Below are 24742 nucleotides of genomic sequence, written 5' to 3'. Positions count from 1 at the left end.
ATGGAATTTATTTATGATTGAATTATATATGTCATAAATATTTCCATGCTGTTTATTTTGTAACCACATGTATGCTAACAATAATGAGTTGGATGAACTCAAGGCTTTTTCTTAAGTAAGAAACTGCATGTTATCTGCACCTTTATTTTAAGAGTGGCACATGCTGAATGCTGCCCTAATTCCTTATTCTAGTTAATCAAAACATCTTGAATCTATACAACATTATAAAGCGTCAATAAACTGCCTTTTTCTTTTATGCGTAGGAAATAGCTTTATATGGCAGGAGAGTTTAGCGGGGCATTTTAATTATAAATGAGGATAGTTTTCCCATTTCATTTTATGCTAAATATAAAAATCAAATTCTTAATTTGATTTTATCTCCTGTTTTCCATCAAGTTTTAAAAAATATACTGGAAACAGCTCTCCTTTTTAACAAAGAGTACTAACATATGTCATTTTGAAAAAGAGTTAACCCATACCTAATATTTTTATTCTTAGAAGTATTTTTAATAGTACAACTTAATGACCCTTAAATCATTTAGTAATTCAGTGTCATTATAATATTCACGGCATTATTAATACCTAATTTGCACGTTGCAGTATAGGCAAGAAAAGTGACTGGCAGTCAACAAGTCAGTAATGATTGACAAGCAGCCGTGAGCAAATTCTGTATGCAGGTTAACGTGCCAGCTACTTTTGTGCACACAGAACTAGCAGGGACCCTATTTGGGGGACTGGAAAGTGCCAGTCAGCAGCAAGTGAAGTTCAGAAAATGAAAGTAAACATTTAGAAGTCCGTAAGGTAATATGATGTTGCCACAATATCCTAGTGCGTTTCCTTGAGCTTTACAAAAGTTTCAGTGCGCAGTATTGCCATGGAGTATTCTTGAGAAAACAAAACCTGAAAACATAATGTGAAAAGTAGTGATGTAAGAGAAAGCTTGAGGCAGTGGGTCGTTAATTGCTAAATAATTTCTTACCCAATAAATGCTGTAAGTCCAAAAGAAAGCCCTGATTATTATAGTTAAAAGTCTCATGGAAGTGAGCCCTGATAGAGACTGTGAAAGATGGATGGCAGCTAAACAAAGGAAAAAGACTGCACTGAGCGAAGAGAAAGGTGTCAGCAGCACTACAGATGCTGAAAGTGAGGGGCTTGGGAGACAGTGAGGAGAGCTTGTCTGAGAAAGAGAACTGAGTAAGAAAGTAGTTGGAGACAAAACAGGAAAGATGGGTTAAGATGAAGATTCTATTGTTGAGGCTCATTTACTGCCATGCTAAGAAGTTGCAGGTTGATCCTGAGGACGGTGGAGCCCATCAAGAATTTTGAGCAGCACAGAGGCAAAAGACAATGAGGGAAGACTGTTTAAGCAAAATGAGGAAGATCTTCAGACAGTGATACAGAGTGATGGTCAGGAGATGCTGCCCTTCTGCAGCACTCTGTGTGATGATGGGTGTTGATTACATGTGTGTGCATGCATTTGTAACAAATGCTTGAAGGATAAACCAAAACTCCTAAAAATGTTTAACTAATGGAGGAAGGGAGACAGGGTTGAAACAGTTTACTGTATAGTGTTCGAGTTTTAACCACAAAATCATACAAAAGGCGACTAGTGGAACAGGGGTAGTAGTTTTAATTAACAAAGAATGTCCTAGAAAGAGAAGGTTAGACAATAAGGAAGACAAACTTCACTATTTTAAAGGAAGAAGTAAACCTAGGAGCCACAGTCTTTCTCTTTCTTTCATTGTTCCTTGTTCTAGTTAGTCTTGTATGATAGAAACACAGAAGCAACATGAAAGTATTTTAAGAATAGCAAGAACCTGCAGAATTAATCAGGTGGAACTCAGGTCGGCGCCAGACTCTCAGCGAGGCAAGTGCAGGCCTCCAGTATCAGGGGCTGATGTCTGAGACAATGGTTTCTATTTACTGAACACCTACTATCGCTAGTCTTCTGACCTGAACTAACCTCATCAGGGTTTTCTGGCTGACCCCTTCGTTTTTAATAAGCAAAGCTCATTCAACAGGAGACGTATTTTTTTCAAGGTAAGTCCCACCCCCATCTTTTACCAAGTTTTCATCACATTGTATAATTAACTGTTAGTTCACTTAAATCAAGTATAGACTAAATGTCAAGCCGTGAAACAAACTGATAAGAGTACCATTATTTTGTTTCAAGATAGATTTATATTTTAATCAGAAGAGACAGATTGCTTCCTCTTCCTCAGTGTGGCTTTAAATAAGACTTGATGTAAATCTTCTTCTGGGAGTGTAGCGAGGGTGATAGGAGATTATTAGAGGACTAGACATGTTTTTGTTACTTATGACATATCAATTCTACCGTTAAATATATACCAAGAATTAGAAGGATTTGTCCTAATGGTGTAATAAATATGCTTCTTCTGCCTTTACCCTTAATAATTCCCTATTTCAACGGATGATGTGCCTAGACAACTCTTAGTTAGTTCTATAGGGTGCCCCTTTTTATTCTTCCATATGGCACATTTCCAACACAGTACTTTCTAAGCACCATGCAATTCAGATATGTAAAGGAAAGAACCTAACTCTCAGCCACTGTCTTCCTTTTGAAATGTATTTTTGGAGAGACCTTAATTGTGAGACATTACACTAATGTGTCTGTATCTCATCCTGATATGTTTTTGATGCAAAGGATTGGAAGTAGATTGTTTATCTCTCTGATGTTATTAGAAGAGACTAATTATAGAATTTATGGAAAAAAGTTATGATTTACTTTCTAATCTTCTCTTTTTGCCCCTCCACCCTCTCAACAATGACATGGTTTCCTCCAACACATCTTATAAGACTGAGTTGAGGTTTCCAAACTGTGTAGGACAGAAGTTAATTATGTTTATTGAATTTGAAGACCCCCTCTTTAATATCAAAAATATTTTCAGATCCACACATGATGATAACCCAATACCTTTGAGAAAATACATAATGAAAAACAAAACTACTGGATGTTTAGTAATAATTTTAAATGAATTTGTATTTTAGTCACAATGGAATCGCCATCAGTGGGAACCATAGTAGTGCCTATATATTATGAGGCATTTTCATTTGCATTGCAGTGTTCAGTGTAAGTATAATTTGTGGAGCCCTCACAATAACATTGCAGACTCCCAAAATCTGAGACTGGTACAGATTCCTGATGAGCCCCTACTCATTTTTTTAACATATTACCTTATTTTCAGTATGTTATTGTATTTGACACATGAGTTGTTTAGAAGTGTAGGGAGTTTTCCTGGTTTGCAAGTCTTCCATGTTGGCTTGAAAAAGTTTTGTGTTTTCTCCACTTGTTGGATAGATATGAGATCAAACTTGTTAACTGTACTGTTCAAATTTTCTCTAGAGCTGCTAGATTTTATGTACTGTATCTATCAGTTACTGAAAGAGTTGTATAAATGTTCCACCTTGGTAGTAAATTTCTCAGTTTCTCCATATGGCCCTTTAAGCTTTTGTTTTATGTATTTTGATGCTATGTTATAAGGTGATGAATGTTTAAAAGTATTATATTTTCCTGGTGGATTGAACCATTTTTTGATGTATATTGATTCTCTAAAATTTTTTTTCTTTTCTTCTTGGCCTGTTTCTAAATATTTTCTCTTGGTTCATTTTATTTCATATTATTTGGCATCACATTTTGTGAGTTGGAGGGGAAGGTTTAAATATATGCCATATGGATATGTTTCCTCTCAGTCTTTCTGCTTCCTTTTGTCTTAAATGTGCTTCTTTAAACAGCCTAAATCTAAATTTTGGGGGGCATAGTCTTAAAATCTTTGTCTTTTAAATTGATTTAAATTCATTTGTGTTTATTACAGTAACTGATATATTTGTTTTTATTTCTATTATCTTCTTTTTTGCTTCCCATTTATCTTGCTTTCAGGCTTCCTGCCTTCCATTCTTCCACACCCCATTCTTTTTCCTCTATTGTTTAGAAATACGTAGTTTATTTCTGTGGTTTTAGTGGTTATCCTAGCTGTTTGAAGATGCATATGTAACTTAAAGCCTAGAATTAATCTGTATTTTTACCCACATCTACATAATAAAAGAATATTAGAATGGTTACACTTTGATCTCCCACTTCCAGTTTAAAAAATTCTAGTCAATTTTCACTCCCTGTTTGCAACAAATTAATCATTATTATTATTGTTTGATATTTTAGTACTTGTCCATGTATCTAACAATATTTTCCCTCTTTATTCCTTCATACATTTCAAACCCTCCATTGGCATTATTTTCCTTTTTACCTAAAACACCTCTTCTAAAATTTCCTTTAGCAGGAACCTTTTGGTAGAAAATTGTCTCTGTGTTTTCCTGAAAATGAACTTAATTTCCCTTTGGTTTCTTGGGGTACAGAATTTTAGGTTGACAGTTATTTTATCACAGCATACAGAAGATACTATTCCATTGTGTTCTAGCATCCACTGGTGCTATTAAGAAGTTGGTGATTGATTTAAATATCTTTCCTTAGCCGATAATCTGTCTTTTCTTTCTAGCTGTTTTTAAGATCTTCACCTTTTCTCTGTTGTTCTGCAGTTTCACAGTGATATGGATAGCTGTGGATTTCTTTTTATATTTCCTACTTTGGATTTATTGGACTTCCTAGATCTGAGGTTGTCTTGCAACATCATTAGAAAGTTGTAAACTAGTATCTATTGACTATTGCCTCCCCACAACTGTCTGCTTATGACACTTTCTAGTACTCTTATTAGATGCAAATTACCTTTTCACCCTCACCTGCATACTTCTTAACCTCTTCTCAACATTTTCCATCTCTCTGACTCTCTGAACAACACTAAAATAATATATTCAGCTGTATCTTCCTGCTCAGTAATTCTCTTTTCATCTATGTGCAATACACTGCTTAATATAGTCACTAAGCATTTTATTTCAGTTATGATCATTTCACTTATAGAAGTTTCATTGAAGTCTTTTACATCTTTTCTTTCATTGTTTTTGGGCTTGCTTTTACTGTTCCCATTTTTAGATTTTTAATTGCCTTAAGCAGATTAAAGATTATTTCATTATTAACTAATATTTAATGAATCATCATTAATTAAAAACAATGATTTTCAGAATTGGTTTGACCATTCCAGTGCCTGAAACCTGCTGTTTATTCAGCTAGTTTTTGTTCATTGAGCCTTGTTTCTCTGTGCGTTATCTATTTACTTACTTATTTAGTTACTTTACTGTTAGCTACTCCTTTTTTCCTAGAACTTTATCTATGGAAATTCTTTGAGACCTATGTCAGCATTAAGTCCTCAATTGTATTGGTTTTTGCAAGTTACTTGGAATATCCCTACCTGGAGACCTCTTTTTTTTTTTTTTTCCGGTATGCGGGCCTCTCACTGTTGTGGCCTCTCCCGTTGCGGAGCACAGGCTCCGGACGCACAGGCCCAGCGGCCATGGCTCACGGGCTTAGTTGCTCCGCGGCATGTGGGATCTTCCCGGACCAGGGCACGAACCCGTGTCTCCTGCATCGGCAGGCGGACTCTCAACCACTGCGCCACCAGGGAAGCCCTGGAGACCTCTTTATGTTATATTCTTCCTTTGAAGTTTTTCAGAACACAAACTTAATGTTTTGACATCAAAGCTGTCTGTGTGAGAAAGAGCTTTTGGTTTCAGAATTTTAGGAATAATCTTTTTTTTCCTCCACCCAGCACTGAGGTATAAACAGGCAAGTCTCTTAGCTGCCTTCCTCTACATTAGCCACATAACAAGGATACAGCTGTTTGGGGACTCCTAGTTTACTTTATGAGGGAGTTTCCTATTACATTTTGCATTAGCGAGGTGAATCTGGGCTTTTATATCTTAGGCTCTAACCCCTTGTGAAATTATCAGAGTTGAAAAATCAAAATCTCCAGAGTTTTGCAGAAGCCCTAAAGCGAAAGCTAGGTGTGCACTTACCTCCTAAGATTTCTGTTTTCTCTTCATTTTGAGACTGTTTTTTTCCTTCTTTGATGTCAGCAAGATGATGTATTTTTAAAAATAATTTCTCATATTTTATCCAGGGTGTTTCAATTGGGAGAGACACTCAGGGTAGCTAATACACCATTCTGCTGGAAACAGAACATATATTGTTTTATTTAATTCTCCCATCAGCCCTGTTCCATAAGGAAGAAGAGATATGTTACAGAATCAACAGTAATAATATTTTGATGTAAACCTAGGTATCCTGACTCAAAGCCATGACTCTTCTTCATTTTTTTTTTTTTCCAAATCTTATGGTACAGCCTCCTTACAAAGCCTTGAAGAGATCAATACATTCAATCTACCATTTAGCCCTGAATGTGTTTTGTAACAGTGATTACTGTAAAGAGCTTAGGACTTTCTTATCTTAATTTACATCCTATTCTTGAGGAGTGTAGCAATCAAATAAATCTAGGAATATGATACTTGGGGTTCCTGGAATGAATATCCTAAAAACTATTTTCCTGGATCATTCTTGGGAGTAGAAACCTCTCTGTGAAATTATTCCCAGTGACAGCCTGTCCAAGCCCAGCTTGTAACGTTTATGAAATGTCTGCAGTGCCTTTAAGTACGCACGCATACATCACATTTAGTACTTTGCTCTTGGGCATACTGGGTTTCTTTTGGGAAATGGAAGGCATTCTGATTCTTACGTGGAGTACCTTCAAACCAATTCTTTAATTTAACAATAGCGTAGAAGCAACCTGAGGTATACTTTAGACCATTCGAGGAAATAATATATTCATTTTAAACTCAATATCTAGTGTAAAAAAATTAGGCCTTTCCTATTAATAACATTATTTGTAATTAATGGTTTCATCTTCATCAGTGACATGCAGCTCCTGTTTGTTGTGGTACATCTTTCTTCTTGTCACAGACAAAACTTCTTGGAAGCATCTGGATAAAAGTTAAATAATATATAGTGAAATTAGACTTACATTTTTTTGACTCTCTGAATAAAATCCGAAGGTCCTTCCCTCATGGTCTGTAGGGCTGTGCGTGCTCTTGCCTTCTGTACGCCTCTGAGCTCAGGGTCTTCCACCCCGCCTCTGCCTGCTCTTCTCCAGTCACATGGGTTCCTCGTTTTTCACATATGTCAAGCACATCTCCTTCTTTCTCTTTGAACTGCCCTTCTTTCAGGTAACTGTGTGGCTCATGCTCTCATCTTATTATAGTCTCTTCTCGGATGTCACTGTCTCAAAGGAGCTGTTCTGCTCAACCTTTCTAAAATAGCACCTGCATCAGGTGGATATCACTGGGTAACAAACAACCACAAAAGTCTCAGTAGCAAGTCAACAGTACATGTCTGCCGGTTGGCTGGGTGACTAATTGACCAGTCTAGGCTTAGACTGGGTTGTCGCTTTCCTTCAAGCTCTGGGTCTGTCTGGGTGTGGCTTCTCACTGCAGTGTTGACTCATATCTGCTTCACATCTTTCATTTTTGTATGCCTGGGATATGGCATGGCATAGGTGCTCAGTGAATATTTGCTTGGTAAATAAGTAAAGGAATGAATAAATGTGATAGAAATTAAACGAGTGAGTAGATATAATAGAAATTAAGTAAAATAATTCCCTTCGCTTAGCATCTTCTAACATGTGAAATAATTGATGGGAACTCCAGGTAATTCTGTCATGTCTTCTATTTAATTTTCATATGTTCAGATCAGAGAACAGGCACATGTTTCTCCGGCCTGGTGAATGGTCGCTGTGCACAAGAGCTTCCGGGAAGAATGACAAAAATGCAATGCTGCTGTGAGCCTGGCCGCTGCTGGGGTGTTGGAACCATTCCTGAAGCCTGTCCCATCAGAGGCTCTGGTGAGCTGCTGGCTGCTAGTTCCTCAGGACAGACAGTGTTAGGAAAATTAGTAACAATAATGTACTTTAGTGTTTCTCTTAAAGACAAGTATGTTTGCATTCCTATTAGTATCTTCAATATGACTCGGGTATTTTTTGTGAGGGTTAGGGTGGCATTGGTTATTGGGATCAGTTTTTATTATATCCATTTTGTTAATATTTTTAAAAGTCCTAAAAACTGATCATTACTTGATTTTAAGCAAGAATTTTTAATAAATATCTGGAAAGTCAGTATTTCAGTTCAGTTTTAAAACCTTGTAATCTTCTATTTGAAGCTTGAAGAACAAATTTTGGCCTTCATTTATACTTTATTTCAGGAATGCCCTTAGCTTATAGTGTCCCAATCCTTAAAGATATGGCCTCTCTTTTCTAATGACCTTAAAAATTAAGAATACAAGGGTAGGAGGATACCTCTCATGCACTTTGCTTTATTAACTGCTGTATACCTGAAACTATACTGGGAAATTAAGATGAATAAGAAGTAGTTCCTCTTGTTAATATAATATGCATAGTAAAGAACAATTAGTGTTTATCACGTAAAGGTATGTTGATAATATTATTATATTATCTTCATGTTATATTATAAATACTATGAAAAATAATAACACTTTTTGAAATGTGCTTATAAAAATATGTATCTATACGTACTATTATGGAGAAAAAAATTAAGGCACATTCTTCCTAAATCTCTAAGCCATGAAATTCCAAAATCGAATAGTAAAAATTTTTAAAAAGCAGAGTTAATGCATAGTATATAATTTTGGAAACTCATCATTCCACTAGTAGTATATAATAGTAATGTCAATACTCAAACAATTGCTTGAGCTAAATAGTTTTCACTTCTTATATAGTGCCCTAATTCTGAGAACAGTTAAGGAAATAAGGCAATTTCCTTGCAATATTCTTGCTTCTTTTCCCTCAGCTTTGATACTTGGACAAATAATGAGCAGATTTAAAAGTTTACTAAATACTGTCTTCTGTTAAAAATCCACATTAGAAAAAAATTATTCTGAAGCCATATTAATCCCTTAAAGAGAAGAGAAGAGGTAGGAAAGGTGTGTAGGTACAATACTGATGGAGATTTAAGTAAAACCAAATATACAGAATGAATTACTTAAAAGTTTAATTTTCATCCATTCAAGTAAATTTCTTGCATTTACAGTTATATCTGGAATTTTACGAGTTGCACTTAGGGACATAAAATCAAAATGTATATATAGATAATTCTTTGGTTACGCAACTCAGTTAAAAATATGGTATACATATTTTAATTTTTTCTGAAACATCTGTATCTTTTTCTGCCACTGCTAGCATTGAAAATGTTTATTAAGATAATAACTTACTTATTCATATCATCAAGTGAGGATAACCTAAAATGATTATTGCAGTACACAAATTGCCTTTATTATGCAGAAATCCATTCATTTGTGTTTAACTGAACTTTCTTCTCTTTTAGAGGACTATCGCAGACTTTGCATGGATGGACTTCCAATAGGAGGGATTCCAGGGAGTGCTGGTTCCAGACCTGGAGGCACTGGGGGGAGTGGCTTTGCTCCAAGTGGCAATGGCAATGGCTATGGCCCAGGAGGGACAGGCTTCATTCCCATTCCTGGAGGCAATGGCTTTTCTCCTGGCGTTGGGGGAGCCGGTGTAGGGGCCGGGGGACAGGGGCCCATCATCACTGGACTAAGTGAGTGTTCACTTTGTGTGTAGACTCTTTGGTTTTCGGCCTTAAATAATTTTATAATATCTAACTTTTTTTCCAAAGTATGTATGTGTGTGTGTCTGTGTGTGTGCACAAAAACTTATTTCAAGGTCTAAAACATAATATAGTAAAACAGAATCTTAGGAAAGTATTATTTTTATGTTCCATAAACTTTCTAAATTGGAGAAAAGAATGAGTGACCCAGGTTCTCTTTGAAAATAGAGATGAGAGCGTGGTAATATTCCAAGTCCAGATGATGCCATTAAAGATCACGTTTTTTGGTTCCAGTGTATTTCATTTGGCTGCTTGCAGATGCCCTGATCATACACCCTTTGAATTGTTTTACAGAACCATTTCTCAACTGAGATAAACTGAATAAGTCTTGCTCTGTGTCTATACAAACATTATAATGAAATATCTTTCTTTTCTTCTCCCTCTTTTGTTGAATAACTTAAGAAATTGAGAACTGCCATAATTGGCATTGGTGTGCTTGACATTTAAGTTCATTCTTTTTAAAATAACTGCTCTTGCTAATAATATTTAATGATGTCCTACAGTGTTATGTTTATTCTTTTTGGCATATTGCCTATTTACTAATCTGAATATTCAACTACAAAAAAAAAAAAAAAAAAGAAATGGAAAGCATTCAAATGTACAGTAGAGCATTCCTGAAATTTTAAAAGACACCATTATGGGCAAAGTTTCCAGATGTATAACTTAACAAATGCAAGTTACAACCATGTGTCTCAAGAATAGTTTTTAGATTCTCAACATTAAAGTTTTAATAAAATATAGAATAATGTGGGCTTTTGATATGTACACCTAAATAATATACTATTAAATATCCTCTTAAAAATCGACTTTAAGAAAAGTAATCCATGTTGGAATGATGAAATATCATTTGTGCTCTAATTTTCCATAGCTATTCTGAACCAGACAATAGATATATGTAAGCACCATGCTAATCTCTGTTTAAATGGACGCTGCATACCTACTGTTTCTAGCTACCGATGTGAATGCAACATGGGTTACAAGCAGGATGCAAATGGGGATTGCATAGGTAAGCTCGGGCTTCTTTAATTCTTGGTTTTCTAATAGCTTTTAGACTACAGGAACAAGTTGCGCTGAATATGATTTTTTAAAAGTCTTTTGAAGTAAAGCTGATTTACAGACGGTCTCTCCTGTGTGCATGCTCTTCCATGTGCTCCCTTAACCTACTGCTGAGCTGGACCACTTCAAGACTCCCCTTCCCTTCTGGTCCTAAATGTTGTGATTTCTGTCTCTGCTTCCCCCTTTCCTTCCTTCTTAGCCAAGCAACACTGGCTATACGGTGGCATAATTAACATGCAAGAACAGGTGGAGATTGGGAGGAAGCGATTGATGAGTCTCTTTTTGAGCATGTTGAGTTTTAGGTGTCTCTGGTACTTAATTATAGAGGTCTCAAGCTAAGAGGAGTGTTCAGGACTAGAGTTAGAGATTTAGTAGTCAGTAACATACAGGTGGTTATTAGAACCATGAGGGTGAATATTGTCAGCCAGGCTGAACAACAGGAAGAGTAAAAAGATAACAGGAGTAGTGCAGCTGGATCCCTGTGTACCAGCAACATTAGTAATAATGTTGGAGAGGTGGCAAAATAATCTTGAAAGTACATGTCACTGAAGCCTTGAAACGGTATGCTTTCAAGAGAAAAGGAATGTCAGGTGTTAAGTGCAGCAAAAAAATCAAATACAATGAGGACAAAACCACTATTGTATTTGGCAATGAAGAGAGTTTTGATGATCTTTTAAGGGTAGCTTTAGGACCATGGCAATTGAACCATTTTGAGGTTATTCTTTTATTTATTCATCTCATTAGAAAATAATCATGTATGTGTTTTGTAATTAACATAACCCTAAATACCAGATTTGGGTTCAGGTTTTCTGTTACAAAATATAGATGAGAGGCCAGGAACAGAGACAGGTAGTATCACAATTTTCCCAAGTAAAATGGAAAACGTCTAAGTGCACTATGACTATGAAAAAAATGCAAGCCAAATATGATGCTTTGGAAAAACCAATCATTCTACACTGTGTACAGAGATACAAGATCAGAATGATTAAATAAAGCTTAGCCCAGGGTCCCTATATAGAGGTGCACAGGTTTTGCACCGCCCAGCTGTAGAGGGTACCATTCACATAATCTAAGTAGATAGCACACCCCAGGGTTGTGCAGGGTATAACCATATGCATCAGTCCTGCCTCAGCACATACTACTTGGTGCTTGTTTAAGTGATAGACCACGTGGTTGTTTTTGGAACACCAGGACATACTGATATATTTATTCTACTTATATGACTTAAGAATGATTTTACTGCCAGAAAATATGATTATAAGTATACAACATACAAAACATCCCCTCTTGCACATACATAAGCAGTTACAATCTATCAAACTGAAATTTGATTGACTATTTTTGTTTTGCTATTAATATTTGCTGTTCATGTATCACTGCATGATTCATCAACCAACAAATAAAAATAGGCCATAAGTTTAAAATTTTCTGTAAAAATTAGCCAAAGACCTCCATTTAGTTCATGTTAGCACCCAGGTGAGTTTTTAACTCAAATCATTCTATTTTGGAATAGTAAGAAATAATTTGTTTCTGTTGAGCAAAGGTAATCTTACCGCCCTTGAAAATTAAAAGTGTTTTCTAAGTTGGAATATAAAGTACTTTTCAAGGGTAGACATTTCTTACCCCAGTAGTATCTGAGAATTTAACCATTTTGATAATCAGTGTTTCTCAATTGCTTCATTTATTTTAGGAGTTTAAAATCCTTAAAAAATATTCAGTCCTCAGTGAAAACAGAGGAAGGAATCAAAGTGTACAGACTATAATATTTAAATTCTGTTCCTCTATACAAGGCAAAACAAAGGTGATCATTTGGAGGTAATAGACATTGAGACTCAAGAGTAAAGGAAAAGCATGAAATATACATTTCAGAAAGTGGCAGTGGTCTTTTGTGATTAGCCTAAAACTTAAAATCTTAAAATAATCCTGGGAAACAAAACAAACAAAAAAACAAATGGGATTTTAAAATCATATGGAATTGTGAAGTCACTAATAGTTTTTGGTGATTGTTTTCACTTCCGAAGAAGAAATAAATAAGTGAACTACTATATCTGCTCTGTGTGCTGGAACCTTGGTGAGGTCCTTAAGGGGCTAAGGAAACCAAAATGAATCAGGGCTATAAATGTCAAAATAACTGGCAGAACTGTTATAGCAACAAGGGACCTTGGGAACAGGTTCTCAAGGGGAGGAAAAGGTCCTGAAAAGTGACCCTGCTTCCCAGAGGTTTACCTACAAAGAGGGGGTTGGGTGCATGGTCTCTCATGTTCTTCACTAGAACAGAGCTTTACAATGACACTTCTAGAAAGATACATCTATGACACCTTTCTAATCGTTGCATTTCAATGTTGGGTACACAGAGAATTTAAGGGATCTTCAGCATTGCCTACTGAAGGTAATGTTGCCAGTTGGACAGACCATTAGTTATGCTTGATATGCTTGCTAATGCTCTAAGCTTTGTCTTTTCTCATATTGCTTCATTCCTTTGGCCCAGTGAATTGATTTTATCAACCAAAAGCGTAAACGTTGAGTCTTAATGGGCTGAAGGCATCTTTGGATGAATTGAAAAAGTATTTAATCCTGTTTTGCTTTGTCGTTTTTATTTGCTATGAGATTTTTTTTCCTCCTTTACCAGAGAGGGTTTAATTGCATTCAGTCTGAGTGTATATATCAGTGAAGCTTGTGAGTTTGGTACAGTTCCTCTTTTAAGAACATCTGTGAAAGGAGTAATCTATTAAAATGGTAAACGTGTGAATTGACTTTATTGTTGTGCTCTCCAATTTAGCTGAAATTGTATATGTTAATGGCTTCTCATGTATATGAAATGGCAAGTCACTATGCCTAACCAGTCAGCCAGGTTTTTAATTTTCCAGCACTCAAAATAATATTTAGTGGGCATTGCTGAAAGAAGATGAATTAAACTTTTTCTAACTCTGACAAACTTGATTTCTCTGGGATTTGACTAATCTTCACTGTCTAGTCAGTTGTTTGGTTGTGCAGTCCTTGAACTCTGTGATGGGTTTGCATTTAATCAAGGATTAGAGAACCTGAAGGAAAGCAGTGATGTTTCTCACACTTGGTACCAGAACTAGTATTTGCATAAAACTTGGTTTCATACAAAAAAATCCCTGTGCCAATTTTAAGATCCTAAAGAAACCAGAAGTTACTGAATGTAATAGACTTTGTTTTACTTAATTTCCATTTTTTACCCCATCCTGTGTTTTTTTACTTCAAAATATTATCCAAGCCTTGATGCATAGTTACATATATATAGCTGAGTTCACAAAAAATAATTAACAAAAAATTCCATAATTTGTCTCTTTTTAAAAACTAGTAGAAGTATCAACATGTAATATAAATACATATCTTTAAAAATATTTAATTATCTTCTAACTCTGTACTAAGCTTTAAAGAGGCTATTAACTTGCCCAGATTACTTAGATAATAAGCATTTTCTAGTGTATTGGAACTCGTGGCTGTGTCTTTCCCAAGTTCATGGTTTTAATCATTGTGCATTACTCAAATTGAAAAGTTGTTATTTCTTGATTAAAGCAAATTCCCTTGTACTCTCCAATAGGTGTTATTTTTGTAAATCTCCAGACTGGCCTCTGTAGTTGAAGAAAGGAATTTTTATTCATTTATAAATACTCTGATATTTAGACTATTACCACTGACTGGCCTTCTCTCAAATTTGGGAGGCCTAAATGTACTTTAAACAAACATTTCTAGAAATGGAGTGAAGTCTATAATGGTTTCTTTTGCTACTCACAGATGTTGATGAATGCACATCGAATCCCTGCACTAATGGAGATTGTGTTAACACACCTGGATCCTATTATTGTAAATGTCATGCTGGATTCCAGAGGACTCCCACCAAGCAAGCATGCATTGGTAAGGCAGTTTGCTTTCACATATGATGATGTTCCATGAAATATAGTGACCCAGGCTGTTGAGGTTAAAAGTGAATTTATTAAAATAAGACATGGAATGAAATAAGTGCTGTTACATTATTACAGATTTACTTTATGCTACCCTCAAAGTACTCTCTTCAAACATAAACACTTTTTGCATGTGTAACACAGGCAACGTGGTATCTGGCTTCACAAAAAAAAATTCGGTTTCTCTTCCTTCCATAGATCACAGCTTCCTTTCTCCAAGTAACATCAGTAGCATTATTGCTCTCTGATTAACGGAGCTTAAGATTTATTGTCGTTTTCAACTACTGTTTCTTTGAACCTCACACATAGTCGGACACCAAATCTAACCTGCTCTTTATTCACAGTTTCCTTGCTATGCCCACCACTCACTCTCCCTCACTGCTGATTCATCCCAGAATTCTTTTAGCAGATGACTCTGCTTGTCTTCTTTTTCATTTCCTATTCATCCCCTGGCAGTTACTTGAATCACTTTATTCCAGCAATTTTTGTCATGTAGCTCTTAATCCAGATATTCTGTAGTTACTTCACTCTTACTCAACGCCTTGCTGACTTTTTTTAAAATTAATTTTTATTGGAGTACAGTTGATTTACAATGCTATGTTAGTTTCTGCTATACAGCAAAGTGAATCAGTTATAAATATACATATATCCACTCTTTTTTTAGATTCTTTTCCCATATAGGTCATTACACAGTATTGAGTAGAGTTCCCTGTGCTATACAGTAGGTTCTTACTACTTATCTATTTTATATATAGTAGTGTATATATGTCAATCCCAATCTCCCAATTTATCCCTCCCCCTGCTTTCCCCTTTGGTAACCATAAGTTTGTTTTCCACATCTGTGACTCTGTTTCTGTTTTGTAAATAAGTTCATTTGTGCCATATTTTTTTTTGATTCCACATATAAGCAATATCACTTGCTCTGACTTTTAGGTCTTCAACCACTATGTCAGAAGCAACTGCACTGGTAATTCCAGCTGCACTGTCCACCCTCTCCTACATTCACTGCACATCCATTTCATTTTTCTCTTTCTTTCCCTCTTGAGTTATTATAAGTGAGGGCTGTAAAATTGCATAAAAATACCTATCCAAGAAAAAAAGCTGGTGAGAAATGAAAATTTTGCTGAAGAAGCAACTTGATCTTGAATATTATATGTAAAAATAAACTAGATATTTAAAATTACAGTTATTGTTTTATTGTATTTATCTATAATTATTTTAAAATACTAATATTTTGCTATTGTTAATTTTCCCAGACATTGATGAATGCATCCAGAATGGGGTTCTTTGTAAGAATGGTCGGTGTGTGAACACAGATGGAAGTTTCCAGTGCATTTGCAATGCTGGCTTTGAATTAACTACAGATGGAAAAAACTGTGTTGGTATGGAAATTGCCTGCTCCCTTGCAAAATATTTTTTAAAGGATATACAGTTTTATTTAGAACCATATATACTATTTTCATGAAAGCTCACAGAACACATATGTGAGAGTTGTTCAGATGGCTTAGGTAAAATATAAATACATTTAACATAAGACTATTAAAGTGAAGGGACAGGTTTTTTGGAAATGTCATAGCAAATGAATAATTTACTGCTTCTGGAAATTTTCTGTGTGGCATATGTTTAATTGTAAGTAGCAGTTGTTCTTTGTAATTATTAGCACCTACTGTATTTTGAATGTCGGGGTTATAGCACTGACAAAATAGAAAAGGCCACCTCCAATCTGGGGAAGCATAAAAATGTTTGACATATGTGATAATCAGATCTCTAAATTTTGGTCCTGGTGATGTCTAACAGTGTAGTAAATATCAATACTCCACAGAAATATTCTATTTGCACAGCAACATGTATTTCACCAACTAATGAAAGTCCAGATCATTTGACTTGCAGTGAGGTTGTCATTGCTTTATTCTCTCATACAATGTAAATATCCACTGAAATCATATTAACTGTTTTGGTAATCAAAATAAAACACTACTCATGTGGTTTTAATAGAAACTAAGCACAAAGGTTCCTTAATTCTTTTTCTTTATGTCCCTTACACTAAAGGTCCTTCACGTTTTCTACACTATTTGCCCTCAGTCAGTTGGCATTCATAAGAAAAAAAAATCCATGACCACATGGCTCATTTATGCAGTAGAATATGACTGGTGATTGTTTGTAGAAAGAGGGGGAAATGGTTTCCTCAAGGCCAGTGGTGTAAGTCACTTTCTCCTTCTGCAGATCATGATGAATGTACAACTACCAACATGTGTTTGAATGGGATGTGCATCAATGAAGATGGGAGCTTCAAGTGCATATGCAAACCAGGATTTGTCTTGGCTCCAAATGGGCGTTACTGCACTGGTATGTATGGCTTTGAGATAGGAAAGTAACCATGATTGAAACCATCCTTTTTTATTTGAATCAATCATGCAAGAATTACTTCAGTTTCTTCATGTGGATTTTGTATTATTCACATCTCTTGCTAATTCAGTATGGCAGGTGTCTGAAGTTTCCTAGAAAAACATACATTGTGGTTTATGGAACACTAATATCTTTACAAAAATAATAATGGCATAGGAAGAATTAGAGAATGACAGATTGGTTCTAGCAAGTCTGGAAAAGACAATATAGAAATAATTTCTCTCTACTCTTTGCCTTAATAAAAAAGAGGAAGAAAAAAATCTTGTGTTCTCAGAACTAGATTTTCCACTGTCATTCATTACTGGTTTTGCATTATATCTTTTCCATAAGCTAATCCATGGATCATTTGTTACTATATCATTACCTAAAAATCTTACATTGATTTCATGAAGAAGTAATTTGAATATTCCTAGCATTTGTTTCGTTTATAAAACCCTTCTGAAGGCCAAGCTCTAGTGATAACTTTAGGAAGCAAAATATATGACTCTTGGAAATAAATAAGACTGTATTATGTTTATACTCACAATTGGAATTTAGTAAGATGGAACAAATTTTGCAGTTTTACTTAAAAACAAGTTATTTACAGTTTTCTTCTTTTAGACAAAATTAACTCCATAAATGCTTTCTGCCTTCAATTATACAAACTTATCTGAATACCAAATAATACTCATAACCAATCCCTGTAATTTCAATGAAATTCTGGGGACAGTAGAGAGTGAAAAATCAAGACTGATTCTTGTATTTCTGAATAAAAATAGTTTCTTGACTATTCAGGAAAAGGGAGTTCAGTATTAAATAGAAATATTGCAGCTTTGCTGATTGAACTCATTCGTGGGATGTCATCTCAAGGTTAGCTGACTTGGATTAATCACAGGGTATGAGATTAGCATTCTGTTCCAGTGTGTAGCATGACATTACAGCATGTAACATTTTAGCATTTCTTAAGAAACTTAGGTACACATATAAAGATCACCTAAATCTCACCAGTTCCTGCTTTATTGAACTTTTTATTAATTTTTTAATTACAAATGCTGTAATCCATAAATTTTGAAATGCTCATAATTTGGCAGCCCCGTGTTTGGAAGGCTGTTTCCCTTTTGGGGGAAACCATTTAATGGTGGGTTACAGTTCATAAATTCAAGCAATTGAATTGAAAATTACAAGGGAGATCCCAAATTATTTTGTTATTATGAACTAACTGAATTAAAATTAAAACAGCATCTTAGTTAGAATTTTATGTGTGTGCAAACTAAAAGTTAAATACAAACACTGACCTTAGTTTTAAGAATTTGTTTCACTTAACTAATTTGAGTTAAATAGCATTTAATATTAAGCTGAATTGTCAAATAAATAATGAAAAATGAATTTATGAGACTATTCTAAGTGGTAAAATGAGTCAACTTTCACTCACTCTTTCTGAAAAATATGTTTGAAAGAATTGCATTTGTGTATAAGATTTGTTGTCACATCTGTGTGTTCTTCCACAAATTATAAAATTGAAAACAAAATATTGATAATGTAGAGTGGTGGCAACAGGTGAACTCTGTAGTAAAGTTAAATTTACCCAGTAATGGCCCGGCTTGTGTTTCCTTCTGGGCAGATATTGATGAGTGCCAGACCCCAGGAATCTGCATGAATGGGCATTGCATCAACAATGAAGGGTCCTTCCGCTGTGACTGTCCCCCAGGCCTGGCTGTGGGTGTGGACGGACGCGTGTGTGTTGGTAAGTGAAACATTCTGTAATGGTCCCACTGACCAAATGATCTTTGAAAAAGGGATAAAGATATATCCATACAATGGAATCATATTCTACCATAAAAAGGAATAAAGTAGTGATACATACGAAAGCATGGATAAACTTGAAAACATTACGCTAAGTGAAAGAAGCCACACTTTAAAGATCACATAGTGTACGACTCCAAATGAAATGTTTGTGAATGTCAAATCTGTGGAGACAGAGCAGATTAGTGGTTGCTTAGAGCAGAGAGGGTGAGGGTGGTGGGAGAAGGGGGTGATCACCAAATGCATTTTTGAGGTGGTGAAATGTTCTGAAATCAGCTAGGATGGTGATCAACTCTGTGAATATGCTAAAAACTATTGAATTGTACACTTTAAATGGGTGAATTCTTTGTATGTGAATTATATATCAATAAAGTGGTTTAAAAAAATGGACAAAGAGCCTGGCTAGCTCCCTTCAGAAGCCTCTGATGAGATGCAAGTCAGAAATGCTGGAGAAGGAAAAAAAAAAATTGTCCTTTACTAGCATTCTTCATAGTGTTAGATAACCACATCTCTAAATACAATGGATTTATTATATTTTATAATTAATAAATAAGACTTGAAATAGGTACTGTAGTTATATCTAAATAAACTCTTGTTTTTATCCCAAGAAAATCTATTTATTTATTTATTTTTTGCCATCTGAGTTTTTAAAATTTTTTTATTTTTATACAATTTTAAAGGTTACTCTCCATTTACAGTTATTACAAAATATTGGCTATATTCCCCATGTTGTACAGTGTATCCTTGAGCCTATCTTATACCCAATAGTTTGTATCTCCCACTCCTCTACCCCTATATTGCCTGCTCCCCCTCTGCGCCCCTGTAACTACTAGTTTGTTCTCTATAGCTGTGAGTCTGCTTCTTTTCCCAAACAAAATTTTAAATGTAAATAATTTATACAATAGAACTTCGACGTATATCAAAAGCTAGAAATGTTTCTAAATAGTTATTCTTCATCACTGTGTAACTAATGATAGAAACCTGGGAAGAGTATGAGAGAGAATGTATATTTTATTTGAAACCATTCAGAATTCCTCTTGGATACTTTTGAGTTACCAGGCATCAGCTTTAAAGAAGCAGGCAAAATGAAAATGTCATTGGCATTTCGAAACCCAACCAACGTGTCCTAATGATAGCAAGAACAGAGCGAGTGTGTTGTAAAAATACATTGAATGCTGTATTCTCTCCAAAGCACTTTCGTGAAACTTCTAGGGTGAATTAACCATTGTGCACCATCTGTTTTCAGGTCATATAGTAAAAGGCGACATACTCACTGGTTTAAAAGTATATTTGAGAGAAATGAAATTCTTTCTCAGACATAGTTGGTTTTACTTTATTCTTACCTATGGGAATCAAAACATTTGGATTCTGAAGGTTAAAAAATAAAAGAAGCAACAGCAGATGGAAATAATCTGACCACTTAAAGTTTCATCCACTCTATCCAGTCTAGGATTTATTTCAGCTTACAAGACTGTCAGCATTTCGTTCAGGGCTATTTCAAATACAGTAACTAGAAGAATGTAGCTCCTTGCTGCTTAGAGAGCTAAAATATTTTCAGTTGCTTTTTTCCTTTATCTAAATGATTTTGCTGAAACCTATGGTAAGTACAAAACCAGTTTTGGAGGGAGAAATGATTTTTCTTTTTTTTTTTTAAACATCTTTATTGGAGGGCTCCCCTGGTGGCGTAGTGGTTGAGAGCCCGCCTGCCGATGCAGGGGGCATGGGTTCGTGCCCCGGTCCGGGAAGATCCCACATGCCGCGGAGTGGCTGGGCCTGTGAGCCATGGCTGCTGAGCCTGCGCGTCCGCAGCCTGTGCTCCGCAACGGGAGAGGCCACAACAATGAGAGGCCCACGTACTGCAAAAAATAAATTAAAAAAAAAATCTTTATTGGAGTATAACTGTTTTACAATAGTGTGTTAGTTTTTCCTTTACAACAAAGTGAATCAGTTACACATATACATATGTTCCCATATCTCTTCCCTCTTGCACCACCCTCTCTCCCACCCTCCCTATGCCACCCCTCTAGGTGGTCACAAAGCACAGAGGTGATCTCCCTGTGCTATGCAGCAGCTTCCCACTAGCTATCTAATTTACATTTGGTAGTGTATATATGTCCCTGCCACTCTCTCACTTCATCACAGCTTACCTTTCCCCCTCCCCATATCCTCAAGTCCATGCTCTACTAAGTCTGTGTTTTATTCCCGTCCTACCACTAATCTCTTCATGATATTTTTTTTTCTTAGAGTCCATATATATGTGTTAGCATATGGTATTTGTTTTTCTCCTTCTGACTTACTTCACTCTGTATGACAGATTCCAGGTCTATCCACCTCATTACAAATAACTCAGTTTCATTTCTTTTTATGGCTGAGTAATATTCCATTGTATATATGTGCCACATCTTCTTTATCCATTCATCTGTTGATGGACACTTAGGTTGCTTCCATGTCCTGGCTATCGTAAATAGAGCTGCAATGAACATTTTGGTACATGACTCTTTATGAATTATGGTTTTCTCAGGGTATATGCCCAGTAGTGGGATTGTTGGGTCGTATGCTAGTTCTATTTGTAGTTTTTTAAGGAACCTCCATACTGTTCTCCCTAGTGGCTGTATCAATTTACATTCCCACCAGCAGTACAAGAGGGTTCCCTTTTCTCCACACCCTCTCCAGCATTTATTGTTTCTAGAGTTTTTGATGATGGCCAATCTGACCGGTGTGAGATGATATCTCATTGTAGTTTTGATTTGCATTTCTCTAATGATTAATGAGGTTGAGCATTCTTTCATGTGTTTGTTGGCAATCTGTATATCTTCTTTGGAGAAATGTCTGTTTAGTTCTTCTGCCCATTTTTGGATTGGGTTGTTTGTTTTTTTGTTATTGAGCTGCATGATTGCTTATAAATTTTGGAGATTAATCCTTTGTCAGTTGCTTCATTTGCAAATATTTTCCCCCATTCTGAGGGTTGTCTTTGATTTTTCTTTTAAGCAACCGACATATGAGTAGTTGTTAGGAATTCAGTGTTCAAACACAAATATTCCTTCTCTTGTCCACATACAGAAAAGGCATTAGAAATTTTGGGGAAAACCTCTCCAGTTTTTCACAATTGTGGTTACTTAAACTTTTTAAAATAAAAACACTATTTGTTCTGTGTGTAAAATTATATATTACTGTTCTCTTAACGTGCTAGATATTTTTTCTTCATGTCTTCTGCCTTTTGAAATGCTTTTAGATGCATTGATTGTTGAGGTTAGAAATGAATAACTACTATGAATTATTATTAGAGTTAGCAGTTTAATTTTAGTTTTTGTTTGTTCACTTTTGTTTCCCTAGATAGTGAGATGAGGGTTTTTATTTTCAGAAAATTAAACTACTATTGTAATTAGTATGTTGAACAAGCATGACTCACAGGCAGGATATGAACAAAAGGCAACTGTATTTTGTTTTTTTCAATCCTTTAAAAATATATTTTTAATTATTCAATGGGAGCAGTTTATCCAATAAGTAAGGAAGAAAACTCAGGCACCCCCTTACTTTACTATTTTTAGATAGCAAAAATTTATATGACTACTTTAGGTAATGAAAATAATCTGAATTTAGCAATTAGAATGTCCAGCATCATATAATAGTTAATATTCGAACTTGATTTGAAGTTATGACTTCCCTCCCAAGCTCAGACCTTTGTGAGGAAGACATTTCTGACTCCACAGGCTCAAGTGCAGGAGGAAAGGTGAGAAGGCAGAAGCAGTGACAGTGTCCTAGGGTGGCTTCAAGACTTCTGAGCTTCACACGAGTTTAAAGCCAATTTCTTCCTCGTGGGTGATTTCGTGATTATGTTAGGGGCGTTGGCCTGCCCTTCTCGAGATGCAGACTGCATTTTTCTCCCGTTGGCCACTCTTGGCTCAACCTCTTGTCTTTCTGCAGTCCACTTCAGACAGAGATCTAATGGTGTCTCATCACCCCTCCATGTAGTCATTTTAGGAACCTCTCTTAGTGTGGCCCATGTCTCATCATAGGACATGCCACCCTTTGCCCTCTGAACCGAGTGAATAAAGGTTCTACGGTGGGAATAGCAGCCACTCTCCTCTGTGTGCTAGGTGTCCCTGGCAGAGTTGGATACAAAGCTCTTCAAGTTGTTCCCTGCGAAGCTCTGCTCTCTTGACCAGGGGTGAGGATGCAAGCATGCCCAACTTGTAATCTGGCTCTTCCAAAAAAATCCTCCTCAAAAACTCTTCTCTTAATTGCTATTCTCTAAATTGTATCCTCGGTATTGGGAGGGGTTTAAGTACCCAGCAACCAAGTTTCCATCTCTACTTCCTTCAGGATGGAGTCTCAAAATTCACCTTGTTATATGATATTTAGCACCATGGGATTTCAGCTTAAATTTCCTTTTTAACATCCTGTTATGTTCGTATGTCAATATCTTCATGAACACTGTTTGACAGTTCTGTCAGGTAAAAGGTTAATTTTTTTCTTTGCCCTAGTTCTGCTATTTACTAGCTATGAGGCCTTAGGCAAGATACATTACCTCTCTGTGCCTCCTTTGCTTACCAGTTGTTTTTGAAGATTAAATAAGTTAACATTAAATGTATTTGTGTAAAGCTCGAATGATGTCTGGCACATAAAACACGCCCAATAAGTTAACGATTACAATTATTACTGTTTTGTTAAATCGGAATAGTGATGTTACATTAAAAATAGTCTTAGAGTTGCTGCTTTAAGCTATAAAGAAAAGGTGATACTAAAGAATGAAAAATACAGTTAGCATCTTGTGTCCATACCGATTTTACCTTTGGTAAAGATAAAGGTAAAGTATGATAATTCCATGAAAAAGTCCTTTAGCAATTCCAATTTTTAAGAAAGAAAAGACATGGAGAAATTTGGTAACATATGGAACAGGTATAGCTTAGGATTAAGTCCACTCACCGACCAAAATATTCATGTGAGCATGCTCTGATGCTGCTTCTGGTATCGGTGCCTCTAATCCTGTCGACTGGGAACAGTGGCTTGGTTACATTGAAGAGAATAATGTGAACTAAGGTTCCAGTGTGGGGTCTTTGAAAAGGAAAAAGTCAACTGTCTTCATTAAAAATAGAAGTGAGTACCATAGGCTTTTTATCAACTTGCTTCTAAAAATTGTTCCTGGTTTATGTTCTTGACATGAAAACAGAAATAACTTTGACCATTCTATGATGCCTTTTGAGATAAGTGGTACCATCCTAAGAACTCATAAAAATCTTATTGAAAATCATGAACTATGTGGTATTTGTGCATATTTGTCATTGTGTTGAGTCCTATTCTTATGTGTAACTCAGAGCTGACTGCCAGACTAGGCCATAGCAGAAGCAGAAAGGGACAGCACGTCCCCTTCCCAGGGTTGGTGTGGTAAAATCTTACGATCTTCTTCTATTTGAGCATACACAGGTCTCATTGTTTAATGCAGCCACACATCTCATTGTTTTAACAGGAAACATCACCACATCGTAAGACATAGGTGACTCACTTTGCATAACAAGCAGATAAAGTTATTTCCAACAAATTATGAATAATTATAGATATTTATAATAATGATTATCTCTTTGATGGAATTGCCGTATCAATAGACTGCTTAAAAGCTCTACTGCTTCTCTGGCCTGTAAGATGATCTGAGTTTTTTTATAGTTCACCATTTACCATCTCATAAAGTTGTATTATATTTTATGAGAATTTAGAATGAGAGAACTGAGCAGGATACGCTTCTTTGGGGTGTAACAGGACATAGTAGAAAGAGGAAAAGTTTTGGAGGTCACACAAGCCTGAGTCTGAATCCCAGCTCAGACAGTGAATAGTCTACAGTTTTGAGGTACTTATGTAACCCCTCTGAACCTCAACCTCTTCATCTATAAAAAGTGGATAATGATCACTATCCTATGGAGTTGTTGACCTGAATGTTCAACAAGATAATGTCTGTAAAGGAACAAGCACAATGC

The 24742-nt window shown here is 35.7% G+C and overlaps 1 protein-coding gene across 1 annotated transcript in view; it reads left to right on the top strand.

Moving 5' to 3' along the window:
• FBN2 (fibrillin 2) overlaps nt 1–24742 on the top strand; it is a 226120-nt gene that overhangs the window by 109521 nt on the left and 91857 nt on the right. Inside the window, exons 9-15 of the mRNA XM_059059762.2 lie at nt 7647–7799; nt 9295–9528; nt 10466–10603; nt 14419–14538; nt 15842–15967; nt 16809–16931; nt 18592–18714. Coding sequence (XP_058915745.1) covers nt 7647–7799; nt 9295–9528; nt 10466–10603; nt 14419–14538; nt 15842–15967; nt 16809–16931; nt 18592–18714 — 1017 coding nt within the window. The remainder of the gene's footprint in view (nt 1–7646; nt 7800–9294; nt 9529–10465; nt 10604–14418; nt 14539–15841; nt 15968–16808; nt 16932–18591; nt 18715–24742) is intronic.

This window comes from Kogia breviceps, chromosome 4 (genome assembly GCF_026419965.1).
Source record: "Kogia breviceps isolate mKogBre1 chromosome 4, mKogBre1 haplotype 1, whole genome shotgun sequence".
Classification (NCBI taxonomy): Eukaryota; Metazoa; Chordata; class Mammalia; order Artiodactyla; family Physeteridae; genus Kogia; species Kogia breviceps.
The sequence above is the reverse complement of the archived record's forward strand: the minus strand, read 5'-3'. Positions and strand labels throughout refer to the sequence as shown.